Source organism: Talpa occidentalis, unplaced genomic scaffold (assembly GCF_014898055.3).
Source record: "Talpa occidentalis isolate TD23 unplaced genomic scaffold, MPIMG_talOcc4v2.1 talOcc4.6, whole genome shotgun sequence".
In the NCBI taxonomy this organism is placed as follows: Eukaryota; Metazoa; Chordata; class Mammalia; order Eulipotyphla; family Talpidae; genus Talpa; species Talpa occidentalis.
In genome coordinates this window covers 27,397,239-27,419,638 of record NW_023604972.1, presented here as the reverse complement: position 1 = coordinate 27,419,638, position 22,400 = coordinate 27,397,239, and the positions used below count along the sequence as shown (strand labels likewise).

Genomic DNA, 22,400 nt, shown 5'->3' with positions numbered 1-22,400 from the left:
GTAAAGAGGGCAACTTGCAAATGGATAAAAATATATATTTAGTTTATTAATAAAATTTTCTTTTTGTAAAAATGAAATAAATCTATACTAATCAGGTCTATCACTTACATTAATTTTTATCTGGGACACATTCTGAGTCATTTTGAAAATCAAAATTCAATGAAAGTCTTCATATCATTTCAACACTGCATTTGATATTTACTCAGAATCATACAATTTGAAATGTGTGTTACCTGTACCACATGGTCATGATTTAGCTTTTACACTAAATGTTTTATTTAGAACCCTTTGGCAGATGAAACTGTTGACCTTAGTTAGCTTGAAAACAGCTGCTTTTCTATTTTCATTTCTAGTTAATGTTTTCCAAGTGTCTAACACATGTACAGAAATTTTTTCCATAGACTGATACTAAACATTTTATTTATATTTCTTTTACTTTTAATGGCCCATAGACTATTTGGGAAAACGAGAACCAATTAGGGAAGTCACTGTAAATGTTTTTAGAAAAATAATCTCCCTGGGGTATTTTATAATGGATCAATACCACATTCAGTTATTTTAGTGACATACTCAACTACAGTGCTATTTTCTGGAAACAGTCTGTTGGTTGTTTTGTCTGAGTTAAAAATACATTATTTCTTTCAGACTTTTCAAGTTTCTGCCTAAAACCCGAGCTAGGTGATTCCCAACAGCCTTAGGTTTGAATCTTTCTTTTGTTGATGCATGAATACCTTGAGAAGGGGACCAGATAATCCTAGTTGAATGACTATTTCTTATCTCTTATATTTTATAACTTCTGGTCAAAGAGAAAGCTAATTTAGTTTTTTCTTTCAGTTTAACTGGAATTAGAGTTTCTTTCTTTCTTTTTTCCCCTCTTTGATATGTCTTGGTAAATATATGTGCCCTGTTATTTTTACTTCTTTGTAATGTGTAGTTTCCTGAAATTTAGTGCAAAGTGTGGAGAAATCAAGGTAGAAGATAAGCAGGTTAATTGTGGTTTTTTTTTTTTTTTTTTTTTTTTTTAAAGATTTATTTATTTATTTATACAAGCACTGGGTACAGTCAGAAGCGCAGGAGGGTGAGAGAATTCACCAGAGCCAGAGCGGGGAGCAGAGCAGGCAGAAGGACCGAAGGACACTGCTGAGGGGAGCAGCGGGCGGCAGGAGAGGTCTGCGCGCCATGTGGGACCCTCCTCCGGTGGCCGGGGAGCAGCCGGGGATCGAACCGGCGCTGCAGAGGCTGCGGGCAGCTTCGCAACCCAGCGCTCAACCGCTGCGCCACCGGGGAGGCCCTAATTGTGTTTTTGGGTGGCAGATTTCAAGGCTTGGAGAGCATGTTTCCTGGATACTGAGTCATGTAAAGTGATGAGTGAAATTGAGAAACAGAAATCAGGAAGGACTCATGTTAAGAGTCACCACATTTAATTAACTTATAGTGCATCCAAGGTGAGGTGGAGTTGCCTTAAATTCCATGGGCACCAGGAACCAAGATGGGAGACCCGGTGTCTCAACCCTGTGCTTCTTAGAAAGCTATAGTTCTCCACAGGAGTATGAGCTTTGTGGTGGAAGAGAAGCTTACCGATTTTCTCAGTGGGGTGGGTATTTGGGTAAGCTGTCGTCTTTCTCTTTGTGTTTGCTTGGATAGAATAAGCCTTATGGAAGTAACTCTAGAGTTTTCTTAACATATCTTTTAAGTAGGTGGTAGGTACATTTTGGGTAAAGGTGATGAATTGTATAGCAATAAATGGAGACCAGATTATTGATGGTGATTTTCAAGCAGGTGATACACATTATAATGCTGCAGACCTGAAACCTAGATAATGTTTTAAGCCAATGTTACTTCAATAAAAATGATATATATATTTAATTAAATACCTCTAGTAATGTTGTAAAAGATTTTTTTTTTGTTTTGTTTTGATCTTTCAGGAACATTAAGGAAGGCCTATTTTAAATCAAATGGGAGTGAACCTTTAGTCACTGATGGTGAAGTCCAAGTGTCTGATGTTATTCTTCCAAATGTAGATTATAACCAGAGCGCTGTGCCTTCCACTGCACACCCCAGCCTACACATTCCAGCCTGGACCACGGCTACTTCTCCTGGAGGAGGCCTGAATCCGGGGAACACAAGTAAGTCTGGAGATGCCCTATGCGAGTGCATGCCCATCTGTGTGGACTCAGGGGTAGACTCATGTATGGAGCAGCCTATGTGTGATTCACCCTCATTTACTGGTTCACCAGGCAAGGCTCTACTCAGTTATCAGACAAATCTAGCAGAGAGCCCTGTTCCTAAATATGAAATGCCAGAAGTATAGCTGTTCAGACAGGGATGTGAGGAGGGAGAATAAATCAACACTATCCAATCATTTCTGATGCAAAAATTCATGCTGCCTGCCCCAATACAATGGTATTGGCTTTCTAGTGGTTCACTTCTGAAAATTTTTGCTTCTGTTTTGAAACTTTGAGTTACTTATTTTGAGATGATTAAGAAGTAAGCTAAGTTACTCATTTTGTTTTTGGTGCCAGAGGGGGTGGTCCCAATTCCAGAGCAGAATGTCAAGTGATTTAATGAAAACTCTAAAGAGAGGTGTCCCCTTTTCTTGTGAGGTGTCTGTGTGTTCCTTTTCCTTATTCCTTATTCTCTCTTGTTTATTGGCTGTGCAGTTAATTTTATATGCTGGTGACTGACAAATAACACACACTTTGAGGAAAGTGACATGTGTGAAATTCAAGGACAAATGGAGAAATTTGTCAGTTATTCCAGAAAGAGGGAGAGAGAGCGAGAAAGAGTGCCGATGCTATGATATGCTCTGGAATGTAACTCTATCCCTCAGATATTTTGGTCAAGTTATTAAACTTCCAAAATGCTAGAGGGAGTGAATTTGTATGGAAAATGTCAAAGAGCTTCAGCTCTGATCCAATCAATGCTGATGAAAACAATCAGAGCCCAGTCCCTGTAAGAACTTTCCCAGCATTTTCTTGATTCTAATTTTCTTCTTCTTAAAATAAGGAGATATGATTGAAAATTATACAAAATCCATCCATCCATGATCATTTTCTTGTTTGTTCCTTTCTCTTTCATGAAAACCCACAAAAGGAAATAACACCTTATGTTTAGGACAGAATGTTTATTTTCATTCTGAATCAGGAAGGGAAGGATTAAACTGACTCTTAGCTATTACACTATACGTTTGCCAATGTCTGAAGAAAAGCAGGATTATTGCGTTTCTTTAGCCCCAAAGAGATGGTGTTTGGACTCCATTGTCTCACAGAGCAACTATAGATAACAACTGTTTCTTATACTTGGTGTTTGTCAGTGATTCACACAGATTTGTGTTCTTTGCCAGATTATAATACTGCAAACCCCAAATATGCTAGATAAAACTAATTTTCCTCATGAGTGTAATTTTGAAGTTTTTAATATTTTGATGATGTCCTAAGTACTTCATTATTCTTAAATACAGAGTTTATCATTACAAATGCAAACATAATTTGAGCATAAACTCAGATCAGTTGATGTGATTGCAATTACAGCAATCGTTATTTTCTTAAACTATGAATTTGTCTCTATTTTCAAAATTTCATTATCTGTTAAGATTCAAATAGCAGTAACAAAATATATCCCAAAGAGTGAAGAAACATATGGTGCTTGCTGCTCAGTGTAGACTTTTGAATGAAGTCTGTTTGCCTCATTTCTCTTCCTATGTCTGTAACATCGCTTGAGAACATGAACATAATTTGACATGTAAAGGAAATCCAGGTAAAATTACAATGATTAAATGGAGAAAGGTCAAAACCTTTGAATATGTCTCATTCTGTGTGGTTAATATACTTGACAGTTAGCATTGTGCTTTAGTGTCGGTGGGTGATATTGTAGTTTATAATAAGAAATGTATATTTGGTCTTCCCATTCTAACACACAACTTCTAAAACTGGAAATTCTTCAGTGATTACAATCATAAAGGTGTCTTTTCTTTAGGTTAAGGAGATGACTTTGGCAGTATATCTAAGGATGAGGAATGCCGGCTGGGACAAACCATATGATTAGAGAATTAGAATTTGTAATCCCACTTTTAGATCTCCAGGGGAGGGAGAAGGACTGGAGGTTGAATTAGTTGCTAGTGGCACATGTTTAATAAATTGTGCTTATGGAATGAAACTCCATAGAAACACAAAAGGATAGAGTTTGGAGAGCTTTTGAGTGGGTGAACATGTGGAGGTGTTGGGAGAGGGCACAGGAGCTCCATGCCTTTGCCCTATCCATCTTGCTCGCGCTATGCATCTCTTGCTTCTGGCTGTTCCGAAGTTAAATCCTCTTATAATAAACTGATAATCTAGTAAGTAAAATGCTGAGTTTTGTGAAACATTCTAGCAAATTCTTTGAACTCAAGAAGGGGGTTGTGGGGACTTCTGATCTGTAGCTGGTTGGTCAAGAAGCATAGGTAACAACCCAGGCTTGTGACTGGCACTGGAGTGTGTGTGTGTGTGTGTGTGTGTGTGTGTGTGTATACAATCTTGTAAGACTTAGCCCCTAACATCTCCAGGTCAATAGTGTCAGAAATGAGTTGAATTGTAGGACTGAAGACACCCAGCTGATGTTACACAGATTTGTTTTGTGTGGAGACAATGCTCCATTAGTTTGGTGATGAGAAGTGTCAGAAGTAAAATGTTCTGTGTGAAATTAAAGGAGACACACAGGGAAGAAACACATAGTAGGGAAGAACTGGGGTGTTCCCTGTATAGGAAAAATACCATGTGGGTTTTTGTGTGTGAGTGTCTATGTATGTGAATGTCTATGTATGTATGTGAAGGTCTATGACTACATAGACCTACAGTGGACCTAAATAAATAACTAAAATTATTTATTGAAAGGAATTTGATAGTTTTTTTTGTTTCAATAATCACTAGCTTGTGGCTGTAGAGCTTTTGATAATCTTCAGTATATGTTTATTTTTTTCTGTGGTGCTTATAATGAACTGAGGAGGTATGCTGGACAGGTAATATACATCTTTTTTCAAGCTGTGAAATTGGGGCTTAGAGAAATTTCATTGGTATAGTCAATATTACTTGCCTTAGTAATTGGTAGACAGGTGATTTGGATTCAGATCATGCAACTCCTAGACTAGTTCTCTTTAGACAGGTACTTCTTCCTCATTTAGTTTTGTTGCTTTCTTTGTAGTAGCAGGAGTATCATAAAAAAGTTCAGCTTCAGCAGAGCAGAGAGAGTAATCCTTTTCTCTTTGCTGTTGTATAGCCAGTGCTCAATGAAATATTTATTGAATGATTAAATGAATGAACTATAGTCAATTCAAAATTTTCTTATCTGACTTGCTACTTTACTTTTTCTATAACTTCCTTTTTTTATTAAGGTAACATTGATTTCCAACATTAGTGGTTTAGGACAATATATTCACACCTCTTCAGATGCGTGTTACCATACCACACCCAACATCGCAACATAAGCTCATATTTATCACATATATTTTTCTATATAATGTTTTTTCTCATTCAAGAATACTTCATGTAAATATCTCTAAGATGATAAATTACCTCTAATTCATTTTTATGATAACTGAATTCATTATTCTATAATTTATTCAATCATTCATCTAATAATGGACAGTTGCTTTATTTTTTATTTTTTTTAAGATTTATTTATTTATTTTTAAATAATAAAATTTATTTTTATATTCCCCATACAATTGCAACCCCCCCATTCTGACCCCAATCCCTCCCCTCCTGCCCCCACCCCCAAAAAGTGTCTCTGGTTCATAGTTTTTTGTTGATTTTGATTTTCACTTTTTTGTAGTTATTCATTTTCCTGGTCCCTTATTTAAGTTTTCTAGATTCCTGCTATGAGTGAGACCATCCGGTATTTTTCTTTTTCTTTTTGGCTTATTTTGCTGAGCATGATCCCTTCCAGCGCCATCCATGTTGCTGCAAATTGCATGTGTTTATCTTTTTTGAATGCTGAGTAATATTCCATGGTATATATGTACCACATCTTCTTGATCCAGTCATCTATTTTTGGGCATTTGGGCTGTTTCCAAAGCTTAGCTATTGTAAATAGTGCTGCTATAAACATAGGGGTGCAGGTGCTCTTTGGAATTGATGTTTCTGTGTCCTTTGGGTAAATACCTAGGAGTGGAATTGCTGGATCATATAGAAGCTCTATGTTTAGTAGGTCCAGAAATCTCCACACAGCTCTCCATAGTGGTTGGACCAGTTTGCACTCCCACCAACAGTGCAGAAGAGTTCCTTTTTCTCCACACCCTCGCCAACATTTGTTGTTGCTAGTTTTTTTAATATGTGCCATTCTCACTGGTGTAAGATGGTATCTCATGGTAGTTTTGATTTGCATTTCCCTGATTGCAAGTGATGTTGAACATTTTTTCATATGCCTGTTGGCCATTTGCATTTCCTCTTCAGAGAAGTTTCTTTTTAGCTCTTCTGCCCATTTTTTGACTGGATTATTTTCTTTGTTTTTTGTTGAGTCTCATCAGCTCTTTGCAGATTTTTGTGATCAGTCCTTTATCATTAGTGTTGTGTGCAAAAATGTTCTCCCAGTTGGTGGAGTTTCTCTTTGTTTTTGTTATTGTCTCTTTTGCTGTGCAGAAGCTCTTTAATTTGATGTAGTCCCAGCTGTTTATCTTTGCCTTCACTATCACTGCTTTGGGTGATGTGTCTGTAAAGATGTCTTTGAGGTGCAAATCACATAGTGTTTCGCCTATATTTCCTTCTATGTATTTTATGATTTCAGGTCTTATGTCTAGTTCTTTAATCCATTTTGAGTTGATTTTTGTGTATGGTGTGAGGTAGTGGTCAAGCTTCATTCTTTTGCATGTAGCAACCCAGTTTTCCCAGCACCATTTATTGAACAAACTTTCTTTGCTCCAATGCATAGTCTTTGCTCCTTTGTCAAATACTAGTTGACCATAAATCTGTGGGTTTATTTCTGGATTTTCTATTCGATTCCATTGGTCTGTATGTCTGTTCTTGTTCCAATACCATGCAGTTTTGATGATTATGGCTTTGTAGTAGAGTTTGAAGTCTGGGAATGTGATGCGTCCATTCCCTTCTTTTTTTTTCAGGAGAGCTTTGGCTGTTCGGGGTTTTTTGTGATTCCATATGAATTTCATCAATAATTGTTCTATTTCTTTGAAGAATGACATTGAAATTTTGATTGGAATAGCATTGAATCTGTATATTGCTTTTGGTAGGATGGCCATTTTAATAATGTTTATTCTCCCAATCCATGAGCAGGGGATGTCTTTCCATTTCTTTGTGTCTTCTTCTATTTCTTTTAACAGTGTTTTATAGTTTTCTTTGTATAGGTCCTTTACCTCTTTTGTAGATTTTTTCCCAAATATTTGATTTTTTTTGTTTCAATAATAAAAGGGATGGTTTTTTTGATTTCTTCTTCTTCAGATTTATTGTTTGTGTATAGGAAGGCTACTGACTTTTGCGTGTTGATTTTGTATCCTGCCACTTTACTGAACTGATTGATGAGTTGAATTAGTTTTTCTGTGGAGTTTTTGGGGTTCTCTATGTATATTATCATATCATCTGCAAATAGTGATAGTTTGACTTCTTCTTTTCCTATTTAGATTCCTTGTATGTCTTTCTCTTGTCTTATTTCTCTGGCTAGGACTTCCAGTATTATATTGAAAAGCAGTGGTGAGAGTGGACATCCTTGTCTTGTTCCAAATCTTAATGGAATTGCTTTCAGCTTTTCACCATTGAGAATGATACTGGCTGTTGGCTTGTCATAGATGGCCTTTATGATGTTGAGGTATGTTCCTTGTATCCCAAGAATTTCAAGGGCTTTTATCATGAATGGGTGTTGCACTTTGTCGAAAGCTTTCTCAGCATCTATTTATATTATCATATGGTTTTTATATTTCTTTTTGTTGATGTGTTGGATAACGTTGATTGATTTTCGGATGTTAAACCATCCTTGTGTCCCTGGAATGAATCCTACTTGGTCGTGGTGAATTATCTTATGGATACATTGTTGGATTCTGATAGCTAAAATTTTATTGAGGATTTTTGCATCAATGTTCATTAGGGAGATTGGCCTGTAGTTTTCCTTTTTTGTGTTGTCCTTGTTCGGTTTTGGTATTAGTGTAATGTTGGCTTCATAGAACGTGTTTGGTATTGTCCCTTCCTTCTCAATTTTTTGGAAGAGTTTGTGATGGATAGGCACTAATTCGTCTCTGAATGTTTGGTAGAATTCATTTGTAAATCCATCAGGTCCTGGGCTTTTGTTTTTGGGGAGGTTTTTGATTACCATTTCAATTTCACTGCTTGTAATTGGTCTGTTTAGGTGTTCTATTTCTTCTTTATCTAGCTTTGGGTGATTGTAGAGTTGTAGGAATTTGTCCATCTCCTCTAGATTGTTGAACTTGTTTCCATATAACTGTTCATAGTAGTTACTGATTATTCTTTTGATTTCTGCTGTGTCCGTTGTGATTTCTCCTCTTTCATTTATGATCCTGTTTATTTGTGCTTTCTCCCTTTTTTCCTTTGTGAGCCTGGCTAGGGGTTTGTCTATTTTATTGATTTTTTCAAAGAACCAGCTCTTGGTTTCATTGATCTTTTGGATTGTTTTTTTAGTTTCAATTTCATTTATTTCTGCTTTTGTTTTTATTATTTCTTTTCTTCTACTGTTTTTGGGGTTTTTTTGTTGTTCTTTTTCTAGATCTTTGAGCTTCAAGATTAGGTTGTTTCTTTGAGTTCTTGTTTCTTGATGTGAGCTTCTATTGCTATATATTTTCCTCTTATTACTGCTTTTGCTGCATCCCATACATTTAGGATATTGGTGTCCTCCTTGTCGTTCAATTCAAAGAATTTTTTAATTTCTTCTTTGATCTCATTAGTCCAGTGGTCTTCCAGTAGTGTGGTTTTTAATCTCCATGAGGTAGGAAAGTTCCTTGCCTTCGTTTTATGGTTTATTTCTAGTTTGATGCCTTCATGGTCAGAAAAGATGGTTGGTATGATTTCAATCTTGGTGTATCTGTTGATATTTGTCTTGTGCCCCAGTATGTGATCGATCCTGGAGAATGATCTGTGTGCACTTGAGAAAAATGTGTACTCCATTTTTTTGGGGGTTTAGTGTTCTATAGATGTCTGTTAAGCACAAGCGCTCTAGATCCTTATTTAGAGCTTTAGTTTCTTTACTTATTTTTTGTCTTGTTGATCTATCCATTGTTGATAGTGGTGTGTTGAAGTCTCCCACTACGTATGTGTTTTCTCTGATGTCTGTTTTCAGAGAGGACAGCAGTTGTCTGATATATTTTGGTGCTCCTTCATTTGGTGAGTATATGTTAATGAGTGTTATTTCTTCTTGAAGTATTGTCCCCTTGATCATAATGTAGTGACCGCTGGGGTCTCTTTTTATTTTTTTGAATTTGAAGTCTGTTTTATCTGATATAAGTATAGCTGTTCCTGCTTTCGTTTTTGGTCCCTTTGCTTGTAGGATTGTTTTCCATCCTTTAACTTTGAGCCTATTTTTTCTTTTGTAGCTAAATGTGTTTCCTGGAGACAGCAAAAGGTTGGGTTTTGTTTCTTAATCCAGGCTGCAACTCTGTGTCTTTTTATTGAAGAGTTTAGTCCATTTACATTTAGAGTTAATGTTGATATGTTAACATCTGTATTTGCCATTGTGTTTGTCTTTCCTTTGATTTTATTTATTTATTCTTTTAATAACTTTTTTTTTGCCTTCTTTCGTTGTTATTCGTCCCTCTGAGGTTCTGGCTTTAGGGTTCCTTGTAGTATTTTTTGGATTGGGGGTTTAGTCGTAATGAAATTCCAGAGTTTCTGTTTGTCTGGGAAGGTCCTTATTCTTTCTTCATAGAGGAAGGATAGCTTTGCAGGATAGAGTATTCTTGGTTGGCATCTGTTTTCTTGGAGTCTGTTGACTATGTCCCTCCACTCTTTCCTTGCCCATAGTGTTTCTTTGGAGAAGTCTGATGTCAGCCTGATTGGTTTTCCTTTGAATGTTATCTGTTTCTTCCCTCTTGTCAGCTTCATTATTTTTTCCTTGTCCTGGATTCTTGGGAGCTTTACTATTATGTGTCTTGCTGTATTTTTCCTTTTGTCGTGGAAGTTTGGTGTTCTTCTTGCTTCTTGTATATCAATTTTCAGCTCCTTCTTGCATTTGGGAAGTTCTCTTCAATTATCTCCTTGAATATTTTCTCTGTTCCTACATCTCTCTCCTCTCCTTCTGGAATTCCTATAACTCTTGTATTTCCTCTCCTCATGGAGTCAGATAGTTCCCGAAGTCTTTCTTCGTTCTTTTTCCTTCGTACTTGTCTTTCCTTTTCTGTTTTGGTTCTTTTTATTTCTGTGTCTTCAAGAGTACTTATTCGTTCTTCCATTTCATCTATTCTGCTTTCATTGCTTTTCCCAGAGTTCTTTAGTGCCTCCATTAATTCTTTGATCTCCTGCATTTCTTTTACTTCCCTCTTTAGGGACTCAATTTCATTCTTCTGACCATTGTTTTCCCTCTTTAGGGACTCAATTTCCTTCTTCTGATCATTGTTTTCCTTTATGAGTTCTGTCATTTTTTTAATCATGGCAATTTTAAATTCTCTTTCTGGAAGGCTCAGAAGTTCTTCCAAGTTACTGTCGTTGCAATCTGGGGGGTGGTTTTCTTTTTGTGGTGTGCTTTTTTCCTGAGGAGTTGTTAGGTTGCGTGTGGTTCTTCTACTTCCTACTGTCTGTTTTCTAATTTGTCGTATGCATTGGGGCACTGTGTTGCTGGGACTGGCCGGCATCTTGGGTGAGCTTCTCTGCTCCCCTCTGGCTCCTCCAGGAGCCATCTGTCAGTTTCAAGCAGTCTTTACTGAAGAAAGGTCCCTGTTCTAAAATGCCAATGTGGGGACACACACCCCTGTGTGCTTGGTCTGCCCCAGCAGTGGGTTCCCGCTCCCCCTCTGGGTTTGGACTGCAGGCCAGAAGTGGCCTGGCGTGGGCAAGCTTCCCCGCTCACCTCTGGCTCCTGAGGGAGCCTTCTGCGTGCAGTCTTTCCTGAAGAAATATCCCTTTTCTAAAATGGTGATGCAGGACACACTCCCTGCGTGTCTGGTCTCAGGCACACTCTTCTGCGTGCCCGGTCTGCCCCGGCTGTGGGTGCCCGCTCCCCCTGTGGGCTCAGACTGCTGGTCTGAAGGGGCCTGGGGTGGGCTAACTTCCCAGCTGGCCAGGGGTTCCTTCAGGAGCCTTCTGCAATTTTCAAGAAAGGTCCCTGGGTGTTAGTGACTTTTTTTTCTGGTCGCTAGGTGGCGCCAGAGATCTCTCCTAGTCCGTGGGGGGCTGTTTTTCTTCACCCCGTGGAGTGGTGAAGAGCGGGAATGGTAGGGAAAACCTCAACGGTTTTGGGGTGCTGTGTCTGCCTTGTGCCCCACCGACGTGGAGGACCCACGCTCTGAATTTTGTGCCCCGGGTCTCAGTTCCAAAGCCCTCAGGTCCAGGACATGGGCTGTAGCCCAGTTCAGTGGCTGCAGCAATGGCGCCTTTTGCACCCGCTCCCATGTCCAGGCGCCTGGTTCCTGCTTACTCAGTGAGTGACTTTCACCTCAGTGAGGGCCCCCACGCATCTCCCCGCAAGCCTAGGTCGCAGGCGCGGGGACCTGGGCAGCCGCAATCCCAATCCGCGTTTGTTTTTCAAGCGCGCCACTTTTCCGCGCAAGCTTACCGGCCGGCCCGGGCTGTGTGCGGGTCTCCCGGGTTCTCTGCTGTTCTCTAATGGCGCCTGGAGCCGTTCGCTCACTGCAGCGGCGAATCCTGCAGGGTTCTCCACAGCTCCCGTTTACGGGGTGTGGTGGCTGCAATAGTTCCTTTCCACGCACAGTCCCGCTTGCTGCGTAGTTTGTTCTTGTTGGTCGTTTCAGTTTGTTGTTTTCCTCCTCTCTGCCGGTCGGAGAGTGCCGCCTCTGTGGGCGGGGGAGGGGAGCAGGGTTCTGCGCTTCCCTCCCTTCTAGTCCTCTTTTATGGCCACTTTCTTCTTCGGGCAGTTCGCTGGCGTCACCCGTTTATCTTCCGTGTCCCAGTTCTCTCTGGGACCTGCCCCTTTTCCTCCCTATTAACTTTTTTTAATGGGAGATCTTACTCGCAGCGTCTCCTCGCCGCCATGTTGCTCCGCCCTCCGGACAGTTGCTTTATATTTTATGTTTTTTCTCAATGAACTACTCAGAATCTCTCTCCTATAGCTAAAATGACATGATAGTGAAACTGTCTAAATAGCGATGATTTATTAGTACTGATTATTCTATACCCATGTACCCTAAATACATACCCCAAATTAACTGAGTATAAAAGACTTATGCAACAATCCAAAACTGTAAAGTCATTCTCTTTCCAGTTATTTGTTTCTAATGTAGCATTTATATTAACTTGAAAGTGAGTTTTGCAAGAATATGAAGCTAAGAGGATTGGAGCAAGTCTTGAAGTTCTATCTGGATTACCATTCATCAGGCAACTATCCAAGGGGAGATTTTGGGAAAGAGGATCTAATTAGTCACCTGAAATTAAAAAAAAAGTTTCTTTCACCTTTTCCCTGACATTTCTAATCCTGTGAAGAATGGAATCTAGATGTCTTCATTATATTCTTCAAATGTCAGTCTACCGCCCTCAGCATCATGTCCCTGTCTCTGTAGAATTACTGATTATTATGGAGTTTGGAGTAAGAGTCTATGCTTAGAGTTTTAAATGTGGATGGGCGAATGACTTCAATGTGCCTGCGAATTTCATCCTTTTCATTCCTTTGTTATGTTGTCAAATAGTATTTCTCCATCTCGGGTGTGAGGGACCCTGGATATATTCTAGGAATCCAAGAATTCTCTATAAGAATTTCTTAAGTGTATGCTGTCATTTCAATGATAATAAAAAGTAATTGATATAAACCTCTCAATCACCTGGACAACCAGCTTATAACAAATATTGTATAGAATTTTGGTGCTGGTATTTTGAGTTCTATTTATGTTGATGTTCCTAAGTGATACCATTTAGACATTTTAAAAAAATGACTAAAGATGGGCCTCCCCTTGTGGCGCATCAGTTGAGCGCTGGGTTGCGAAGCTGCCCGCAGCCTCTGTAGCCAGTTCGATCCCTGGCTCCTGGCGAGGGTCCCACATGGCGCGTAGACCTCTCCTGCCGCCGGCCGGCTGCTCCCCTCAGCAGTGTACTTCATCGGTCTGTCTGTTCTGTTCCCTGCTCTGGCTCTGGTGAATTCTCTCACCCTCCCGTGCTTCTGACTGTACCCAGTGCTTGTATAAATAAATAAATAAATCTAAAAAAGAAATGACTAAAGACAACAATTTAAGTGATACAAAAAGCTTTATTTAATACTTCATGAAGTGGATAGTCTCCTTTTGGAGCACTGGTGAAAGTCACATGGGCAACCTTGCTTGGGTTGAGAAGGATCAAGGAAATAAGTAGAGTCCATATTTGGCTTCATTTTTGGAACTGGCTGACTGAATATGTTGGGTTTTTTTTTTGGTCCATTGAAACATTTTTAAGAGTATGAAAGTGTGGTGTGCTTGTTGTAGTGTTCCAGACAGGAGTGGCTCTACCCTGGGCTTAGAAAGTTATTTCAACAGACATTCACCAGCCATCAAGAAAGGAACAGAGGCAGACTTGATAGATATTTTTCTCAATTGCAGAACAAAGTATGTCCTGGCATGCTGTACAATGGAAGCCTTTGTGGCAGTTCAAATAGAGAAAAATGGCAACTGACTAAATCAGTTGGGATACATGGTAATACAACTTTTCCAAGTATAGAAGAACTTGTTTCGCAAGAGTTAGTAACATATTCATGGTGTTTTAGCAGAGCGATGTTAATATTAATTCATTAATATGATTGATTTGAATTTTGTTAGCTTCTTAGTTTCATATCAATTTAATTTACACATATTATATTAATTTTACAGTTGCATTTGACTTGGAGGCATAAAGGGGTTTAACATCTAATTTTATGTATACTTTCATAACTTTCTTCCTGTGAAAAAGTCTGTACAATTATTTAGCCAGTGAAATGATTCAGAGAAATAGAGTTCTAACTGTGTCCCATCCCCAGAAGATGTGATGATGTTCTATAGCAGAGTTTCTTAACTATTTTTATGCCAAGTACTCCTTTGGCAATCTGGTGATGCCTACAGGACCCTTTTTAAAATAATAATTTGGTGCTTAAAATAAATTACATAGAATCACAAAAGAGGACAATTTTATTAAACTTCAACTATTGAAATATTAGAAACATAGATTGTGGTGTTAATGTGCTTATTTAGTAGTGCATTAAAATGATATCTAACAACAGGTCAATAACTAATTCTATAGTAGGGATAATAAATAATGTTTTGGAATATCTGCAATAACTATGTTGATATGAAAATAACTGACTTTAAATTTGGTTTTCTATGATTGTTGCCTACATTGGTATTTTAATTATTAAATTTCATAATAAAATTTATAATTGAATTTGAATTATTAAATTACTTTTAAGTATTAAATATCCTTGATGGTTAGTGTAGATAGAGATACTGGTTTTCTAGCATCCAATTTTGTAGACAGCCTAAATTCTATATTTGGGTCTATTGGAGTCTTTGGATTCTGATTAAGGATATGCACTTTAGAGGAAAAGAATATTTGAGTGTTATATACTTGAGTGAATCTGAGGTTTATCTAAGCTGTGTCATTAGGAATATGTTTTTAAAAAATTTACTGTAGCCATGACCCTGGACACCATCCTATATTCTGCTGGGTACCAGTGCTAGACAACAATGCTCAAGTCCAGCTGGTTGACTCTCCTATATATTAAACTAACTTCTTTAAATTTAGAGAACATTAGTTTCAGACATGGGTTTCTGGGTAACATCAGCATGTACTGAAAAATGAGTGAAGCATTTCAATAATTATTGCATGCCTGTCTGGTTAGCATGGTAACATTCTAGTAAGGACCTGCACAATTCTTGGGAGAGTAAGAAAGGAAACTTAAATGTAGGAATGGCCTCTCTCTCTTTTTTTCCTGAGCTCTCCTTTCCTTCCTTCTCATTCCATCTTTAGATGACTCTGTCCTGGGATGTATTGGGTTCCTCCCAGAGAAAGCAAACTCAATCATTTGCGGAGCCAAGCTTTTGAAAGGGATAATGGAAAAGAGCCTGTTTCACTCTCCTTTGGCTACAAGCCCATTCATCCCCTTTCAAAGATTTCTGGGCAAGACTTCCTGACCCTCCCCGCAAATGAATATGACAATATCCCATAAGTGACATGTGCTCCCAAAGGGAATGTGCCTGTAACACATTAGTACAGCAAATGAGAGTCAGTTAAATCGTCATGTCAACAAGGCTCGTGGCTCAACATTTTCCTATCCAGATTCGTTTTCAGTTTCCTTTTCAGGAAGAGCAACTCTTGATCCACATAGAGAAAAAAAAAAACAAAAACAGTAGCATGCTAATAACAGCATTGCAAAAACAGACTCAGTCAAACTCAAGGACAAAATTTAAAAGCCAAGTTTCAAATAAAAGTGAAAAACCAAACCAAACCTTTGTATTACTTTACTTTCTGGCTCTGAAAGAACATCAGCACTGCATATACTTTTTTGTCTGAATCATTCAATTTACTGACTGTCACAGATTTTTGGTCTTTGTGCAATTTTGTGTTGAGAGCAAAAACCCATCAGTAGGAATCTGTTTGCTGTTACTTGTACTTTTGGAGAGTTTGTCTTTTCACTTGCAGTTGAAATGTGTATGGTAATGGTTTTCCAAGCCAAACCTTTGCATTGACATTCACATTTAATGCAAGCCACTCATTGTCTTGTAGTGTTACATATTTTATTCTTTTATCTTGCTGCTTTTCATCATTAACCTAATATTTTCATGTGGTGCTTGAATTGATCCAACTTACAGTACTTGCTTATAATTATATTAATTTGTGTAAACTCATTCTGGTGGTTGTGTACTGCTGCAAGCTTTATGGAAGATCTCAATTTCTAAGAGTCTAGGGAATATTCTGGGAAGCACCCTCCCTTCATTAGTAGCAATTTAGGGAATGAAAGTCTGGAATTTGGTTATGCAGACTATAAAGATGAGTCAGAAATTATAGTTGTCTTGTGACTGCCTTGAGACATAAACATATTTATAATTGAGAAATTCTGAATGAGAGGTTCAGAAACAGAAGAAAATATGATCCATTTTACTTCTCTTTATTTCTTAAAAGAGAAGATTGGTAACTCATACCGTTTTATGCTATAATAAATGCCTCATTGTCACTGGTACATCAGGACTAGATACTAAACATTCCCATCTAATTGGGCACTCACTGAGGATGTGTAACCTACTTTTGATAGGTGATTCATTGCTTTCTTTGAGAAGATTTAGTTTTTACCAGTTTTAAAGAAGGAGCTCTACTACTAGAATCCAAAGACATCCATAAAAATATTTTACAATAAATGAAGTAAATTTACAATGTTTAAAATCAAATAGTATCTTTGTGTAATACAGTGGAAAAGAACAAGATAAAGAATCAGAAAGACCTAGTTTGAATTTCCACAATTAATATCTCTGTAGCCTTAAATACTTATTTTTAAAGATTTATTTATTTATGCATACAAGATCTAGGGTGTAGACCAGAGGTGCTGAAGATACCAGTGCTGATAAAACATCAGTTGAACATCAACATTATGATGTAATCAATACTTATGCTAAAAAATTGTTATTGAATCATATCTTACTAGCAAGGGTGTTTTTAACCTCCCTTTCCATTCTGCCACTTGAAATAGCTGTTATTTAGGGAAGACACATTAATTAAGTAATGATGTCTATAGGAACACCAAGTTAATTACATCTGCTGTGTTTTTTATACATTCCTATACAGCAAATCTGACCTCTAATTTCTATTGGACTTAGTAGGAAGTTCTTAGGAAAGAAAAGCAAACTTTTCTTAACCCTCTGAAAAGAGGGACAACTACAATAAATGAATCCATTTCCAAAAGAGCCTCTCCCCACACTTTCCCATGGAGAAATAACTGCATGGTGCACCACTGCATGTAGCTTGCTTATAGAAACTCATTGCCCCAGTGAGAATGTGCAAAACTACAATGCTAGAAGTACACATTTCAAAGAAAATGGAGCATTTTAGGGAAAAATATTTGACACAATTATTGAGGCAGAAAGGGTGTCAGGAAATATATACAATTACTTGAGTATTAAAGGTTTGAAGTCAAAATGTTAGAGTCATTCCCTTTTATATTTGTTGGTTTTGAGCAAATTCTGGTCTAAATTCAGTGAACCGTTCTGCTTGGAATCAAGTTTTTCAATCTTTTTTTGTCAATACAATTATGATTTTCAGTCTTCGTAGCTATTTTTTTCTACTAGTAGTAATTATCCTTTTTTATCCCTTTTGCAACCCAAAGTTTATGTATCTTTCTTCATGAAATCTTCTCTAATCATTCACCCTACATTAAATTCTTGCTCTTCTGAATCCATTGGCATTTGTTGTGCTCTTGACATCTGTGATATAGTGGAAAAATATTTCCCTAAGAGATGAAGGATGTGTGTATCAGTCCCACTTCTATTGCTGCCTATGTGTCCTGCAAATCACTTTTTGTCCAGTTACCTATTTACCTATCTACCTATTTTTCCATCCATCCATCCATCCATCCATCATCTGCATAGCTATCTATCAAAATTTCTTCATTTATAATGAGACAGTATGTGTTATATTATTAGGATTACATCTTACAATATGACAGTGCTTTGGAAAACTATTATACAAATAGAAGACTTTTTTTATTTTTATCTATATTGACTATTTTGAGACTTATGTTTAAGGCTTCATATTATTCTTTTATATTTTCCTGAATATAGGTTCTTTTTTCCCAAGGTAGTTTGCTATTAAAGACAGATTTTTTTTTCTTTTGGGCACTTCTCACCATTATGAACATAGCACAAGAAACAAAAAAATTTCCTCCCTATCTTGTATTCTTCAAATACTCTCTGAAAAATTATTATTTTATCTTAACTAGTTGGGCTGAATGATTCCTTTGATCATCAAATTGCTTCAAATATGGTCTGTCATCAATTGTATTGACCTAAAAACTGATAACACTTAGAGGAAACAATGTAATATAAAATATCTGATGTGGTCAGTATATATGAGTGTTATCACCCAATACATAGAAACAGACTTTGTGATATATATTAGTACATATCTTCCTTTTATGGACCACTAAGAATTATCTTTTCAAAAACTTGCTTTTAACATAATAACCCCATTTACATTAGCATAGGGTAGTTTCAAATAGATATGGAGTTGAAGATATGGATTTCCACATAATAGCATGCACATCCAAACAGATGTCTTAGCCTTTTTGAAATGAGTTTCCACTTCTATAACATAGATATGATACCAGTTCATCGGGCTATGAAAATGAAATCACTGTGAATAGAGAATCTGCATACTTGTTTTAGAGCCCAGCACAGGTTGGCTTTCAATAAATGTTTTCTTGAGACTGAATTTTACACATATAAGCTCATGTTTCTGATGAAGAAAAAATTACTGTCAGCTCTACAAGCAAGCTTTTCTGTTTATAGCACAATACGTACAATTGTGTCATTTTGAAGACTACTGTTTGTATGTTTCTGCCTGTAATGCTTGGCCATGCTGAAAGGCATTTTAATTCCTCTCACTAGAAGATGTGTCATAATCACAAAACATGCCCAGAACTCCTCACCTCAGCACTCATGCAAATCCATGAATTGGAACTAGTGAGTGTGTGTCTATTTGTATTTTGTCTGCATATCTTAACTTGGATTTTTCTTCTCTCTAATTCTTTTCTTTCCCATCATGTGTTTTCAGTTTTGACGAGGTCCAAGAGAGTGTTGTGCCTTTAAATTTTTTGCCATCTCTATTCTGGGCCTTGTGCACAGAGAAATTTCACATGTCATTGGTTGCCTTTAAAAGTGGAAATCATATTTTGTTCATGCTCCAGCGAATTCAGCACATTTTGGATGGTCTGTATATGTATTATCTAACAATCAGAATTGTGTCTTTTCATGAAGTGTGAAACTCTTTGATCTAATGGGTACAACCTGCTCATTTGGGAGAAAGGTTTCCTACAGAATGAAGGAAGTTTTTCAAATAAGTTTGAAAGAAAAATAAGCTTAGGAAGTGTGCTTAGAAAGAGACCAGAGAAGACAATGAAGGGTCAGCAGTAAAGACTCTGAGGTGATCTAGCTGAATGAATGAAAAAAATCTATCCAAATGAAGGAAAGGGGGTTGGAAATTCTTCTGTGATAGGGTATATTTATTCTATATTACACATCAGAGAGTTAGTTTTTTTATCAGTGATGCAGCCATATTTAACAACTATTTATAGTAAAATGAAATTAGCCTTAAGTGAAGAGATTTTTCTTTTAATTTCTTTGCCAGGATATTAGTGATTAGAAGAGATATTTGTATTTTGTTGAATGTCTATCTCATTTTACTCTCCCTACCAATATTTAGAGGTAATACGTCCACTGCATTCCCAAAGCTTGAAGATTCTGCTTTTCATTAATAGCTTGTTTAAACAAGAATAAAGCTTTAATTATTTCCTTCTTAATAGAAGTTATAAATCTTTATGTAAACCAATAAGAGAATACAGAATAAAAAGTAATCTAAGTCTCCCATAGTCTCATCATTTGGACCCATATTTATCTTTTTGTTCAATCAACTATGCAAATCTCCTTTATAATGGAATGCAGAAGGAAAGACTGGATATCCTAGTGTCCAGTGGAAGAGCCAGCTATGAAAATAAAAGGAAATCAGAGGTTTTGAGTATACCGCCCATGTGCTTTTAAAAACAGGATCATGGTATACAAAATTGTTTTGTGACTTGCTATTTTTATTTCTGTTTTTATAAGCATTTTTCTGTGATTAAATAGTCTTATAAAGCCTCTTTCATACAGCTAAGTTTTCTGTTGTTTGTTTTGTAATCTTTTATTTATACTTATATGTATTTAATTATGTTTAATGAGGTCCAGCTGGTTACCATATTGTGTGTGTTTTAGGGGTAAAGTACACACCTCTGTTAATGTATAGTTATGACACTACACCCCCCAAAAAAGTGCCAATAATCTTCCATCATAACCCATTGCCCATAGATATGAATTTTTTTTTCTACACATTTGCTGAGGACATTGGTGCTATCCCTTTGAGAATATTAGTAGCTTGAATTTATTATGTCATGCACACATGCATGTATGTTCACACACATATATGTATATGTATGTGTCTGACTATATGCCTATAATCACTCTTACACAAATATTTTGCCTTATGAGCACATTAACCTATCATATCAAGAGCATTTGTACAAATATAGTTTTGGGGCCTCCTTGGTGGCGCAAGGGGTTAAGTACCGCACTATGAAGCAATCCACAGCCTCTACAGCACAAGTTCAATCCCCAGCCAGACAGGGAGAAACTCACATGGTGAGGCAGACCTCTTCTGTCTCGCCTGCTGCTCCCCTCAGCAGTGTATTTCGGTCAGTCTGCCTGTTCAGTTCCCTACTCTGTCTCTGAGGGATCCTCTCATCCCCCGCATCTCTGGCCTGTACCCCAGCTGTTGTATGCATAAAATAAATAAATCTTTAAAAACAAAACAATTGTAGTTTTGGTATATCTGCTCCTAACACAGCTATTTTGTATTCCTAGGTACCTGCATGAATATCACGCACAGCCAATGTCAGATGCTGCCTTACTACACCACACTAACACCTGTCTTCTCAACTGTCAAAAATCTGGAAATGGAGAAGTTCCTCAAGTTCTTCATGTTCCTCCACCGCCTTGGTTGCTATCAACATATCTTGCTTTTTGGCTGTAGCCTTGCCTTCCCTGAGTGTGTCAGCGATGGTGTTGAAAGGTATTTTGGAACCCAATTCATTCAATGATAACAGTCAGTTATAGTGTCTGAGGGGAACAAAGTCTTCCCAAGCTACCACCTTTTGTTTTTGTTGTTGTTAAAGGAGAAACCTAAACCAGTCAGAACCAGTTATAATTTCCTTACACTGGAATTTTTTTTCAAAACCCAGAATAATATTATGTTTGGGAAAAGTTATTCTGTGTGTTTGATTGATGCTACCAGCTGGGATACCCACTAATTGTTTCAATGAGCACTGGCAGAAGACTCATTCAAAGGAGTGATTGAAAGGAGTCATTGAAAAGGCTGTTTATGGTGGTGTGGACAGAGTTAAGAAAACAGATAAATGATAGGAGACACCAGCATCTCGTGATGGGGGATGAAGCTCCACCACTCAAGACTTGAAGGAGGGAAGGGGTGGGCAGAATCTGAAGAGAATTTAAGCTATGGTGAGAGGTCTTCTGACAGGCCAACTACTGCAATAGCAGGTAAAGGAGTTAGAACCATGACCAGCCCTTCAGTTCTGCAGTGAAAGAAAAGGAGCACCAAATGATTGACTTCCTTCCTTCCCTGCCCCACATCTGCTCTGACTTCCCACCAACTGAAATCACCTCAACCGCTGGGCAAAGGCATACAACTAATGTGAGCCATAGCCAGTAGATAAGATTACAGATCTCATCTGAAAAGCATCAGCACCATTGTCCCCAATTCTATCGTTTAAGTCAGGTATGAGTGAGATGCTTGCTGGTTCTTATGGTCAACACTGGACCAGAACAGTGTGAGAGGTAAAGTGTAGATGCAGAATGAAAAACAGAGACAATATCAAGTGGGATTAGAAATAGTTTTTCTTTTTATTGAGGGATAGGAGAGAACATGTGTGTGAGTGTGTTTGTGTAGGTGTCTTGTAAGCTCATCTCTTTTTTAAATTGAGATATAATTGACATAATATTGTATAAGTTTCAGTTGTAAAATAGAATGACTTAGAATATTTGAAAATGAACACCATACTAAGTAGTTAATATGTGTCAACACACAAATACATTTTTTCTTGTAATATCTTTTAAGATCCACTTCAATATAAAAAACACATATACAATAGAGTATTATGAACTGTAATAGTCATATCTCCTTGACATTTATTTTATAACTGGAAAATAGCTCCCCTCACTTTACTAAAATAATACTCATGGAATACTTGAGTTACTAAATATACATTTAAAAATGTGTTAAATAATATTTATGTATCACATCATATACTTTCTGAATTAAAATGTTAGGAAATTTTCCAAATAGTAATGTTAGAATGAATTGCATTTTCAAGTACAAATTGGCTCCACGTTGTTTGTACTTAGTGTGTAAACTATATTTTGAATAAAGCAACGGCATTCATTATTGTAACTGGAAAAAACCTGCACCGCCATAGAGTAAAAACTACATAGAAGACAAATAATAGATTCTGAACTATAAAAGGAAGACGTAGTATTCAAGGATACATTTTACCAGAAA

General features: G+C 37.2%; 1 protein-coding gene across 2 annotated transcripts in view; it reads left to right on the top strand.

Annotated features, from left to right (window-relative positions):
- Positions 1-22,400, top strand: part of CORIN (corin, serine peptidase) — a 179,849-nt gene that overhangs the window by 21,431 nt on the left and 136,018 nt on the right. For both annotated transcript variants that reach the window (XM_054687979.1, XM_037530071.2), the window contains exons 3-4: positions 1,926-2,126; positions 20,690-20,897. In XM_054687979.1, the coding sequence (XP_054543954.1) occupies positions 1,926-2,126; positions 20,690-20,897 (409 nt within the window). The remainder of the gene's footprint in view (positions 1-1,925; positions 2,127-20,689; positions 20,898-22,400) is intronic.